This window comes from Callospermophilus lateralis, chromosome 2, assembly GCF_048772815.1.
Source record: "Callospermophilus lateralis isolate mCalLat2 chromosome 2, mCalLat2.hap1, whole genome shotgun sequence".
NCBI classification, from domain to species: Eukaryota; Metazoa; Chordata; class Mammalia; order Rodentia; family Sciuridae; genus Callospermophilus; species Callospermophilus lateralis.
The window spans coordinates 48,300,084-48,312,929 of record NC_135306.1 but is presented as its reverse complement, the minus strand read 5'-3'; the positions used below and the strand labels follow the sequence as shown (position 1 = coordinate 48,312,929).

At 39.3% G+C, this 12,846-nt stretch overlaps 1 protein-coding gene and 1 pseudogene across 1 annotated transcript; both read left to right on the top strand.

The window, feature by feature from the left end:
- Positions 1 to 1,289: 1,289 nt before the first annotated feature.
- Positions 1,290 to 1,853, top strand: LOC143390911 (interferon beta-like). Its single transcript, XM_076843393.2, has one exon. It carries the CDS (start codon positions 1,290 to 1,292, stop codon positions 1,851 to 1,853), a length of 564 nt encoding a protein of 187 aa, XP_076699508.2.
- A 5,271-nt stretch (positions 1,854 to 7,124) lies between these two features.
- LOC143390910 (interferon alpha-5-like) lies at positions 7,125 to 7,726 on the top strand (annotated as a pseudogene).
- Positions 7,727 to 12,846: the final 5,120 nt, after the last annotated feature.

Sequence of the window (12,846 nt, the reverse complement as noted above, 5' to 3'; positions counted from 1 at the left end):
TTTTTCTTCAAGCCACATTCTCACCCCTGTCAGCATTGTCACTGCAAGTGATTACTATTAATATTTGAGTGAATGTTGCTGTTGAAAAAGATAACATGCATGTGTCAGCTTATGTATTCATGTAAATTTGTGTTTGTGTGTGTCTTTCAGTTAATTTATAAAACAAATAATATTATCATTTCAATTATTTTATAGATAACGTATTATATATAATATATGATAATTATGACAATAAATATACTTTCTGATATATATTACATTGTACAGATATTATATGATTTAATTATATATTTCATATATTTGTTTTATGTTATATATTAATGAATATTATATTATATATTTCATAAATCATACTCATTTCATTAAACATATTTGTGACATAAGTTTATATCAGCTGTTTCCATTTTAATGCTTCAATAATATTCCATTCTGCCTGTACTACGGTATTGCTTAACCACTTCTTTCCTGAGAGATAATTGTATTTATTATTATGACGTTGCTGCAATGGGCATTTACAGATATTGTGTGTTATACACTCACACACACTTCTGCAGGGACAGCCATAGGTAAATTTCTAGTCATAATATTGCAAATTAAATGGATTTCATTGCTTAAACATTTAAATTATCTTGCCACGTTCCAACTGGCCTCCCCTGAGCTAGTTTGGACTTCCCTTCAGTACATTAGTCTCAGGGAAGTCAGACCCCTCACATGGTGGCTAACAACTTCAAGAGCAAGGATGTAAGCCAACAAAATGAAAGACATGTCACTATTTCAGACACAGTTGGTTTGAAACTTTCTCTTCCCTGCACTATTCCAAGTCCTCTCAGAACTCCCCCAGACCCTCTCACATGAACCTACCATTGCAATAGGCAAAACCCCCAGTTCAGCTGCTGTTCTATGAGTGACTTTTCAGTTAATGACTCTTAGCTATTTGGGGCTTCTTTGTTTCCTCTCAAGTCCCTTCTCCTCCTTTTCTTGAGAAATTACTGAAACTATACAATATTAGAAATTCTCACAGTTTGTATATCTTTTTCCCTAATATACATTATATAGAGTAATCAGGAGTTTAAATAAAAAGTGTTTTAGAAACTCTTAAGAATGCAATAAGAAGAAAATGACATAGTAAAAATGAAAGGGAGAACTGAAAGTGGGAAATTCCTCTGAAACAGAGAGGACCATCCCATATAAATAGCCCATCCCCATGGAGCCAGGACATTCACATTGCAGACCTTTGCAGTCTGTGCAACCTTGCATAGATTGTAGGCAGCCCTGTTCTGGTTGTCATCATGAATAACAGGTGCATCCTCCAACTGGCTCTCCTGTTGTGCTTCTCCACCACAGCTCTTTCCCTAAGTTACAACCTGCTTCGACTCCAACAGTTCAACAGCAGTGTGGAATGTCAGAAGCTCCTGCAGCAGTTGAATGAAAGGCCTGCAGACTGCCTCAGTGACAGGATGGACTTCAAGATCCCCAAGGAGATCAAACATCCACAGCAGTTCCAGAAGGAGCAGGCTGCCTTTGTCATCTATGAGATGCTCAAGGACATCTTTCATGTATTTGAAAGAGGCTACACTAACCCTGGCTGGAATGAGACCGTTGTCAAAGACCTCCTTGCTAAACTCAATCATCAGATGGACCTCCTGAACACAACAGTGGTAGGGAAACTGGGGGAGGAAAACAAAACCAGGGCATACTCCAGCACCATCCTGCGCCTGAAGAGTTACTATGCGAGGATCCGGACGTACCTGGAGGCCAAGGAGTACAGCAGCTGTGCCTGGACAGTAGTCAGAGATGAACTCCACTGGAACTTCTCCTACATTAACAGACTTACTGACAAATTCCAAAACTGAAGATGGCCCAGTAGGCACCACATCTGGACCAGACAATGAGATCAGGCATTCTTCAACCAGCAGAGGCTCATTCAGTATAAGACAGCAAATTGGGTGCCTTTGAAAAGACAATAGACGTTTTTTAACTTTTTAAATTAATTTATAAATTAAGTTATTTTTATTCTTTATTTAAATATTTATGTTGGAAAATAAATTATTTATGATGCAAAAATCCATGTGGCAGTTTCAATTTCAACTTGATTTATAAAACCCCTATATTCACATATTCAGAACCCCTCTTAGATGCTCTTTGCAAAATGTGCCTGTAAAGTAGTAGAGTTTCTAGCTTATGCCAGAATTTAAAATCCTGACATTTAAATTCCCCTGAGAAATTTAAATTCCAAAGAAGCACATGTAATACACTAGGTACTACATAATAAGGGGATCTGATTCTTCTTGGGCAAGAAATGTGCGGTTGAAGCATTTGGTTTGGAGGGGAGTGGGTATGCAAGTGATTCGGGAGTGGAACTGGGGTGCCCACTGCTTCTGCTCTGTGCTCCGGGTTCTATGGTTGTGAAGTTAGAATTTAGCACTCAGGTGAACCAAAGGAATATGCTAGCTCCTGTAGTCAACCTAAGCCCTTCCTTGTCTGGGGGATGCTCTGCCCCTGTGTGCCCTCGAGATTGAGGGTGAGTTACATTCCGGACACTTATGAAGTACCTTTATTTTGGTCCTCATACTAGTCAAAAATTATGGAATCTGAGGGTTTCTGTCAGTCTTCAAGGAAAGGGAATAGAGGGCGGTGGACCTTCTTTCTACTCTAGCCATCTGTCTAGTTTTGTTTCCATGTTTCTCTAAAACCAAGTCTGCTCTTGGCCTCCCAGCTTGGTCAGACAGAATTCTGGGAATATCTTATGTAGTTTTCCTGGTGCTCCGAATCTCTGAAGCCACACACTCCCCAAAGCAACAATCCAAGACAGGTGCACAAGATTAAATCCAATTGTTAAGCCAGGCTAAAAGGCAGGAATCATAGGTAAAAAGAAATTCAAAGGAACTGAAGGCACCAATTTCCCAGTGCTTGCACTGGGATAATGAAACTTTCCAAGGAATTCTGGGTTACCTGACCAGCATATGCCCAATGGCTAGATTTTGGTTTTCATACTGATTTCTTGGAACTTGGGCTATTTTGGCTATTACTGTCATTTGCAGCTGCCATTTACTCAGAGATTCTAATGAAACAGGCACTGGGCTGAGCAACTATGTACATATTTCAATTTGATCCTCTTCACATGCACTCTTATATAAGCAGTTTGCCTACATAGTAGATACCTATTCTATATTTTTCCATTTTACAGGAGAGGAAACTAAATATCAGAGAGCCTTAGTAATCAACAAATTTCACAAAACTTTTGAGTGGGCGTTTATGAAAGTTTTATTTGAAACTATGCATTTGTTCTGAGAGCAGCATGAAAATCAGATTCTTGAAAAGAGTAAGACTTCAGGGGAAGAAATCTGAGAGCAGGTCCAGGGTAGTTACTATTAAGGTGACAAGGAGCTCAGGGACCCCACTTCGTGCTCAAGGTGGTGACACATCAGCTGTACAAAAAATGTGCCAATCTTGTACGCCTCAGGCATTAACTCAAACTAGTCTGGTCCTCTGTGAAAAAGTCAACCTTCCCCCTTTCTTCCAACTTCCGACATTAGCTTTTCCGAAAACTGGGGTGAAGCAGGGTTATCTTCTGCTATGGTACAGACACAAGAGCACCATGTAGAAATACAAAGTCTCTGCTGTGTCTAGAGCAGTCAGGAGGAAGCTGAGGAAATTGCTGCAGTGGGACTCGGCAGCCCACTACCTTCTCTGGCCATGTAGGTACCCTGGACCAGAAACTGGTTGGTTTATGAAAAGCCTGCTCTTCCTGTGTGCATTGACCAAAAGGACAAGAGAAACTTCTGCAAAATTTAAGTACTGTGTCAAATTGGAGGTGCCAGATCACCCACCTAGACCACTGGCATAGGATAAAGGATGCCTTAATTTAATTCCAGCAAGAATGAGGAAGAGGAGCCCTAAGGTAACATTTATATATGATATAAGGTAAGTATGGATGAAGGCTAACCCTCCTTCATTCTGCTTTCCTCCCTGGATGAAAGTACCATCTCATCCTGACCAGAATCTGAGACAGTGCACCTGTCTGATCTGCCACTTTACAGCTTCCAGAACTATGAGCCAATGTAAGATCCTTTTCTGTATTAATTGTTGTACATAGTTATAGCTAGAGAAAATAGACCAAGAGAGCATGGTTTTGAGTGTTGGCTTGTTCCGAGGAGAAAGAGAAAGAGAGAAAGTCCCTGGATGATCTGGAACTGCAATATTCCTCAGATTAAGGCAGTGGTGACTCCCTGGTGGGAATGAAGAAGGGCTTTTCAGAACAGGTTGTCTCTTGAACAACTTGAAATTGTGTGCACTGATGTGTTGAAATTTGTTCCATATTCCCAAAACCTTCAGTGAAGAAATTTTTTTTTGTACTAGGGATTGAACTCAGGATTGCTTTGCCACTGAGTAACAGCCCATTTTCAATTTTTATTTTGAGACAGTGTTTTACTTAAGGTCTCACTGAGTTGCAGAACATGTGATTCCCCTGCCTCAGGGGCTTGGATTACAGGTGTGTACCACACTCCTGACAGTTAAGTCCTCATGTGTGTAGCATTTTTGTGCATGAATCAGAGCAAATGTCCTAGTCCATGATTTAAAGAGTATGTGGAATCAACTGCATGGTTGACAGACCTTTATGATGAGCCAAATTTTCAGGACCAGACAGCAGAGCAATGACAACAGAGCTGCCTTCTCCTTCTTACTTTGTACCTCAGGACTCCAAGGAAATCATGCAGAGGATGCTGGACTTCTATGGAGAAAGATTAGTGGTGGAGCCACCTTATCCAGCCTTTAAGTGATAAGAAGACCCAGCCAAACAAATGGGCCAAATGCAAATATATACGTGTTGCCTAAATATATGGAGATCTACTTCATCTCCTAGATGAAGTGCAATAGCATCATGCATGTGTGTCATCATTTTTGCAGTTAATAATGCTGATGTGGACGCACTTTAGGGAACATTAGACACTTTCACTCTGAAGGAAATGAACAGTATGCCACAGACTAGGAGAAAACATTTGCAAGTCACATATCTGGTAAAGTACTTGTACCTATTGATATAAGTTTTAAATGCTTTGAAAACACAATTATAAAAAACCAAACCAAGAAAAATTGGTAAAATATTTAGATGGATATATCATCAAACTAGAAACATGACCATTATATTATTATATATGTGAAGATGGTAGAACCTTCGTCAGATCATGGTAGTTTAGGACAGATAAAGATTTTAAACATTAGTTTGCCTCTAATCTCCTTGAGTATTTTGTTTAAAACAAACTCCAACATTGTACTGAAAGTGCCAGTAGAACGTTCTTCTAATTTAGTAGGATCAAGTTAATGACATAATTTATTCATTGACTTGATGGTGAGTACTCCAGAAACTTGGTAAAATCAAACATTTATTACCAAATCAGAAACTTTGCTTCAACTGAAATTTGGTCTGAAAATCCTGCTTATCTTTATAACTCTGTATTGCAGGCTCTTAAAGAAACAAAAATGCATCATATAAATGATATCCTTCAACAACTAACTTAGGAAGTTTTAGAAAATGAAGCCCATATTTACAAGTCACAGAGCTGATAAAGAACTTTATATATATATATATATATATATATATATATATATATATATATATATGAATTCTTAAAACTTTATATATATATAAATATATATATATATGAATTCTTAACTTTATATATATATATATATATATATATATATATATATATATGAATTCTTAAAACTCAGAAGAAAGCAAGTAACCCCAAAGACTGAGAAAAAATATTAAAAAAATGTTTCACCCAAAGAGAGAGACAGATAGCAAGTAGGACAGGAAAAAAATGATCATTATGATGCATCAGGGCAGTGCAAATAAACCACAAGTTGACACAACAACATATTTATTGGACTGGCTATAGGTAAAAGTCCTTGTCATAGAACTTTGGCATGATTGTGAAGCAATTGGAAGGTTTATAACCTGCTGCTGAAATTAAAAAATCATTTAACTAGTTTGGAAAACCATTTTATACTTGATTAGGAAGGCAAAACTTATACCTACCATATGAGTCTGCAAGTCCATTCCTAAGAGAAAAGGAAGCACCTATCTATGCACAGACTTGCATATGAATGTTCTAGGAGCTTTATTTGAAATAGTCTGAAATTGGAAACAATTCAATGTCCATCATGAGTGAATGACTGAAGAAATCATAGCATATCCATATGACAGAACACTAATCAGTGACTGAAAGCTATGAATCATGATATACAAGCATAGGGATGATTATATTGAGGATAAGAAGACAGACCAAAAAGGAATGAATTCTGTAATATCCCATTTTGAACAAATTCCTGATATATAAAAAGGAGAACTAATCTATAATGACAGAATGAATACTAGTATTTATGAGGAAACAGAGTCTCTGGTATTTAGAAATGAGATGGTCAGAGTTTACAAAGGGACACAGCAATATTTTTAAGGTGACATGGCCATATTTAGTAACTTTTTGGTGGTGATGGTAAAGTGAAGGTCAGGGCATTCAGAAATGCCTTTATTAAGGTATATACTCAGTGTGTTCCCTAATAAATACATATATATAGAGAGCAAGATCTTCAGAGAAGTTGGAGACAAAAGTTAATGTTCATTCATCCTATACAGACAGCAGCTTCTCCAAGAGATGGTGCAACCTGCAATCACAGTGACTCCAGAGGAGGTCAGCCTCAGCAACTAAGCAAGGTCTGAAGCAATGTAGTGAGAACTGTCTCAAAATAAAAATAAAAAGTTCTGTGAATGTGGATTATTGCTAAAGCGCCTCTGGATTCAATCCCAGGAACATCATCAAGAACAAAAATTTAACAGGAGTTTAATTTGGAAAAATAATTCTAAAAGGGGGCCTGGGGGCAGGACAGAGGAAATAATAATGAAAAAAAATGGTTGGAAAACACTTTTCTTAACACATGTAGTGAATGTGTAAAGGAAAGTAAAAAGAGAAGTAGAAAATACTGGGGTGACGTTCAGAAAATTGAAAGCATATTGGTTCCTATTTAAGGCATAGTAACAAGTCAAGGGCTTCAGAGAACCTATAGGTAAAGGTGCAAGACCACCCATCTCAAGCAGCCCAGCAGCATCTGCAAGATCCCCAATGGCCTTGCCCTTGGCTTTCCTGCTGGCCCTGGTGGTGCTCAGCTGCAAGAACACCTGCTCTCTGGGCTGTGACCTGCCTCAGATTCACAACCTGGGTCTTGAAACTCCTTAGAAAAATGAGGAGCGGTCCCTGACACTCCTGGAAAAAATGAGAATTCTCACTTTCTCCTGCCTGAACTACAGAAAAGAATTTGCTTTCTCCCAGGAGCAGCTGGAGGGTGAACAGGTGCAGAAGGCTCAAGCTGTTGCTGTCCTCCATGAGATGACCCAGCAGGTCTTCAACCTCTTCAGCACCCAGGAGACCTTTGCTGCTTGGAACAAGACCCTCCTGGACACCTTCCTCAGTGGCCTCCATCAGCAGCTGGATGACCTGAAAGCCTGTGGGACCCAGCAGGTGGGGGTGGAAGAGGCTCCCCTGAGGGCTGTGAGGAAATACTTCCACAGGATCACTGTCTACCTGAAGGAGAAGAAATACCTGCCCTGTGCCTGGGAGGTGGTCAGAGCAGAAATCATGAAATCCTTCTCTTCATCAGCCAACCTGTATGGAAGACTAAGGAGCATGGAATGAGACTGGTCCAGCAGGGAAATGCCTCTCACTGATGAACACACCTTACCACACTCCCACAAGTTCTGCCATTTCAAAGTCTCTCTGTCCTGCTGGAATTGTGACATGAATTCTATTTTTCAAATGTGTTCAGGCCTTTGCCCAACATTGCTTTCAAATCTATAGGCACTAGACCCTTACGTCCATGCAGATGTCTCTATTTATCTATTTATTTAACTATTTATATAATTTTATTTATTTTGTCTATATGATATTATGTATATGTTTGCAATATGATTAATAAAGCTGAACATTTTCTTTGTATTTAAGAAGTTTATATTTTTGTTCTTCATTACTTTTTAAATTTCTTTAACTCTTTACATTCTTGCAGGGAATGAGGGATTGGATTCATTTTTCTTTTCATTCTTTTCCATTTTATTTTAAATTGCAACCAAAAGTTTAGTTCCAAATGCTGATTTCTAGGTTGAATTTACTTCATGGCCATCATTATTTTTGCCTGTAGAAAAAGTGAGATTAATAGAAAATCAATAAACTCTGGATATGATAAAGGAAAACCATAAAAATTACCCCTCAGAAGAAGAAAAAAATAACGGGACTTCTCTGACTCATCTTTCTGCTTACTCCATTGGGGTTTGTGCTTAGATACTCTTCATGTCTCACTCATTATCCCAATTCCATCTATTTTCCCTCTGTAGTGATGGTTTCAATGCACACAACTGCTTTCTGATATTCTTGTTTAACTTTTTTAACATATGTCAAAACACAAAAGTGGTGCACATTAGTGTGATGCCATGTTGAATGTAATGTTTAAATCAGGTCAACACATTCATCTCTTTGAACATTGATCATGTCTCTGTTGTGAACCTCTCAAGATCCCTTCCTCCAGCTTTTTCAAATGCACAGGAGGTTCCTGCTCTGAACAGTCACGACATGCTGGAATCGCTCACCAGCTCCTTGTTCCTTTCCAGTTGTATTGGGGAACCATTGATCACCCTTTCCCAAATTTGTTCACCTTCCGCTCTCTGTGGCCTCTGGTAAGCACCATCCCACTCTCAGCTCCTATGAGATCAACTTCTCTCTAGTTCCCATGTGAGTGAGATCCGGTGGCACTTGTCCTCCTGTCCTGGTTCATTTCACTTTACACGTGATCTCTGGTTCCATGCATGCTGCATATCACAGCTTTTCATTCTTTTCCACATTCGTGCTAGTGCACACATGTGTGTCTGTATAATATATCATACAGTATATAATATACAATTATTTAAAAATATAATATTTTATAATAAATATATATATATAATGATAATATTTTTAAATAATTGTATATTATATACTATACACACACACACACACACACACACACATACATACATGTGTATACTAACATTTCATTTGCGGGTTGTGATTTCTGTGACACTCCTCCTTGTTCCCTAATTCCATGGATCCTATCATGTCACTGCCTTATCACAGTTGTTTCCACCCTCTCTGATTCAGAAACTTCCAGTGTGCTTGGCATGGTGGTGCATGCCTGTAATCCCAAAGGCTCTCCAGTCTGAGGCAGGAGGATGGCAAATTCAAAGCCATACTCAGCAAACTATCCAGGCCCTCAGCAATGTAGGGTAGAATGTAGCTCAGGGGTTATGTGTCCTTGGGTTCAATCCCTGGTTCCAAGCAAGCAAACAAACAAAACACAAAACCAGAAAGAAAAACAACAAAAAAAAAAACACAACAAAATCAACCAAGTGTGATTTCCTCCTTTATTTCTCATTAACCTTCTCATGCATATCTGCTTCCTGTTCTATTATGGTTTCCGGCTATAAATTTTCTCTAGAATTGTATCCAGTCACCAACTGAAAGCCATAAATGAATGAGAGTACCACGTTTGTCCGAAACCTCCAAGAGAAGTTTAGTTCCTACTGGTTAATATTTTTGGAAATAAAAGCATGTTGTTATTACAGTGATATAACAGTAGCGTGACAAATAAACAAAGAGAAAGCATGATTCATTTCACTCTGGAAGCCATTAACATATTGAGAGGAGAAGACAGCAGCCTACTGGCCCAAGTAGACAGGGAAAGAGTCCAAGTCTGGCAATCAAGTTTCTGTTCTATGCACAATTTCTATGTCCTGGCAAGAGACTTTTTTTCCACAGCTAAAATAGGCTGTTCTCCTGGAAGGAAATGACCCCAATACCAGAAGAGTCCAACTTCTCAACTTTCCATCCCAGAAAGAGCAATGACTCTCAGCCCCAGGCAGGTATTGTCCTCTTTGGGAGAAAGGGTCAGAATGCTCCCACCCTTCCCTTCAGCCTGCTCAGCCTTCCAGAGTCTCCTGGCCCTTCAGTCCCTCTGCGTAGTGTATGATGCTAGAAGGCAGGAGAGCATGTCTATTGTATATAGGAGGCAGGAAAGTATACATGAAGGAAAATGAGGAAAAATCTAAGTGTCTACTTTTACAATTTTACTCTTAGTAAATTACCCAGCATGCCTTTATAGTGAAGAGAAAATTCTGTTTTGAGAAGGAAGGATTGGACCCAGGGTGCTTTATCACTTTGTCATAAACACAGCCCTTTTACATTTTTTAAAAGTTTTTAACATTTATTTTTTGGTTGTAGGTGGACACAATACCTTTGTTTTATTTTTATGTCCTGCTGAGGATCGAACCCAGTGAGTGCCTCACACATGCTAGGTGAGTGCTCTTCCTCTGAGCCACAACCCCAGCCCAAACCAAGCCCTTTTATTTTGAGACAACTTGTAACTTGCTACGTTGTGTAGGGCCTCACTAAGTTGCAGAGGCTGGCCCTGAACTTGCCATCTCCTCCTTCTTTGGCCTCCCGAGCCAGGTGTGCACCACTATGCCTAGAGAAAATTCTGTCTCTTTGAATAATGACTTGGAAGATTTGCTCCACCTTGATTCAGGAGTAAGACACAGCAAGGGCAAATGTAAAGGGATTTCAGAGGACGCAGAAATAGCCACCTGACAGCCTGTGAAAGAATCCACTGGGGAAGACACTGGGAAGTTTAAAGAAGTTTGAATAATGTGGTTACTTATGAGGGTGATCAGGAATTGCCTGTGAATTTCTGAGCTAGCTGAAAGGGGCTTGGAGTGAGGGAATCACTCAAACCTTAGTTCAGATCACAGACCCAACCTTTTCTCCATATGAGAGGAAAGTTGCAGTTTGAGACACTCAAAGTTACACTTAATTTTTTTTTTATTTGTCTTGTTTCTTCCTGTAAAGCTTGCGGGACTCTCAATTTACAAGAAGGCAAAAAACACTGCAATTTCTGTACCTTGTGGGTTTCCTTTTTCCTCATTTCTCTGTCTGTCTTTCCCTTTCTTGTTGCTTAACACCTTTCAACATTATTGCCCTGTCCGATCTTTATTTTTTAGTGTTGTTTACTTCTTTAATGTCGTTTTACTTTTAATTCTTTATCATGTCATGCTCCCTGTGCAAAAATCACAAAATTTGGCTCTTTATTCTCAATTCACACTGAAACATCTCTGGAACCATCTTCTGATCATATCAGATGTTTATTTATTATACAGTGGAAAGTGTTGAAAACCAAGTTGAGAAAGTAGTGAGTCTGACAGCAAGGGGCTCTGACTCAGCCTGGAAACAGGACTAGAGAAGGACTCAAGTCAGCCCTGGGTGCCTTGGTATGCACCAACTGGAGAAAGCATGGCTCTGTGTATGTAAGAAGCAGGAGGATGAAGGTGGCCACACCTCTACCTTCCCTGCCTGCCAAGCCTCACACCGCACGGGGCAAGGTAGGCTTTCTGAGCCCAGAAAGACAGAACATAGACAAAAACCAGATGCCAGATCCTCTGGCATCTCAATTTCTCTGCTACATGGATTTGATATCACACTTTACTTGGTTCATAAGTTCAAGTTTATTTCTATTCTTTCAGTTCTTAATAGGACCTTCCTGACAAACCATAAGTCAACTATCCCTTAGGTGCTGACCTTGGATCATTGGTGAGTTTGGAACAGTTCATCTCTCCAGATTTATATTTGTCTCCAAGGAGCTCTCCAAATGACCTAACAGTGTTAATGGGAAGTATGAGATACTACTTTCAAAGATCTTAAAATGATGGTTTTCTATAGTCAGCCTATAAATCATTTTGATGGTATTATTTTTAATATCATTATTAGGAGTTTAGGAGTATTTTCCAGACTAAGGCTTAAATTTTTGAGATTTTCACACTCCCTGTTTTTAACTCTAGGGTTCTCAGGGTAGACTTTTCTTTGAGTAGATTATGACCAAGTTGGAATGCACAGTCAAGGCCAATATCCATGTCCTGCCAGACTCGGTGAGTATGCTAGTCTTGGAGCCTAGTGGGAAGGCTGCTGTTGGTTGGTGTAACTCCCCTCTCTTCTCTTAAGGGCCGAGCACATCTGGATTAAATGAGAGAACAGTCAGGCAATCCATTGACTGGTCTTTGAGCCTCTGTCGAAAGCAGGCATTTCCCTGCCTTGGGCACCTGAGCATTGGCCCTCAGTCTTCCCCTCTGCCTTGGCCCTGGGACTCAAGTTGGTTGCATTGCATGTGGCTAAGTTACACTCTGGTAATAGTCAAGGAAGAGTCACTTCCTTCTTTCACTTTCATGAAAATTATGACATCTGTTTCTTTTCCCTTTTACCCACAAACTGTCTAATTTTGCTTTTTAGGAAAGTTGAAATAAGAAATGAAATCTGATACAGAAAAGCAGTGCAGCCTTTCACCTTTCTTCTACTTTCCATTATTTGTCTGACTTCATTATAAGAGCCTAATGCATGAGCAGAAACACAAAGTTTTCCTGGTAAACCGCTATTAAAAAGATTGTACAAAAAATTAAGGTGACAAAATCACAAAGAGAAGGAGAGGAAAGAAGTCTTTTTCTCCCTGGCATGATAGCCTGGATCTCACCACCCTTCACTGTCAGAGTGAGACAGAGACCAAGGAGCGATGATCCCCAATGGAACCACACTGACTATGACCAGCTGAAGGCCATGTGTTTCTGTAGGATTAGTTTTACATGAAGGACAGTTTTACATGAGTTCCCTGTGCCCAGCTCAGAAAATCTGAGGAAGACAAAAATTCTAAAAAGTAGAAGAATAAAACAATAAAACTGTAATTAGCAAAATAATCTTCTTTGGCTATTGAAGGTAAATGATT

Coding starts and splice junctions, on each gene's coding strand:
- LOC143390911 (XM_076843393.2), top strand. CDS start 1,290: ATGAATAACAGGTGCATCCTCCAACTGGCTCTCCTGTTGTGCTTCTCC.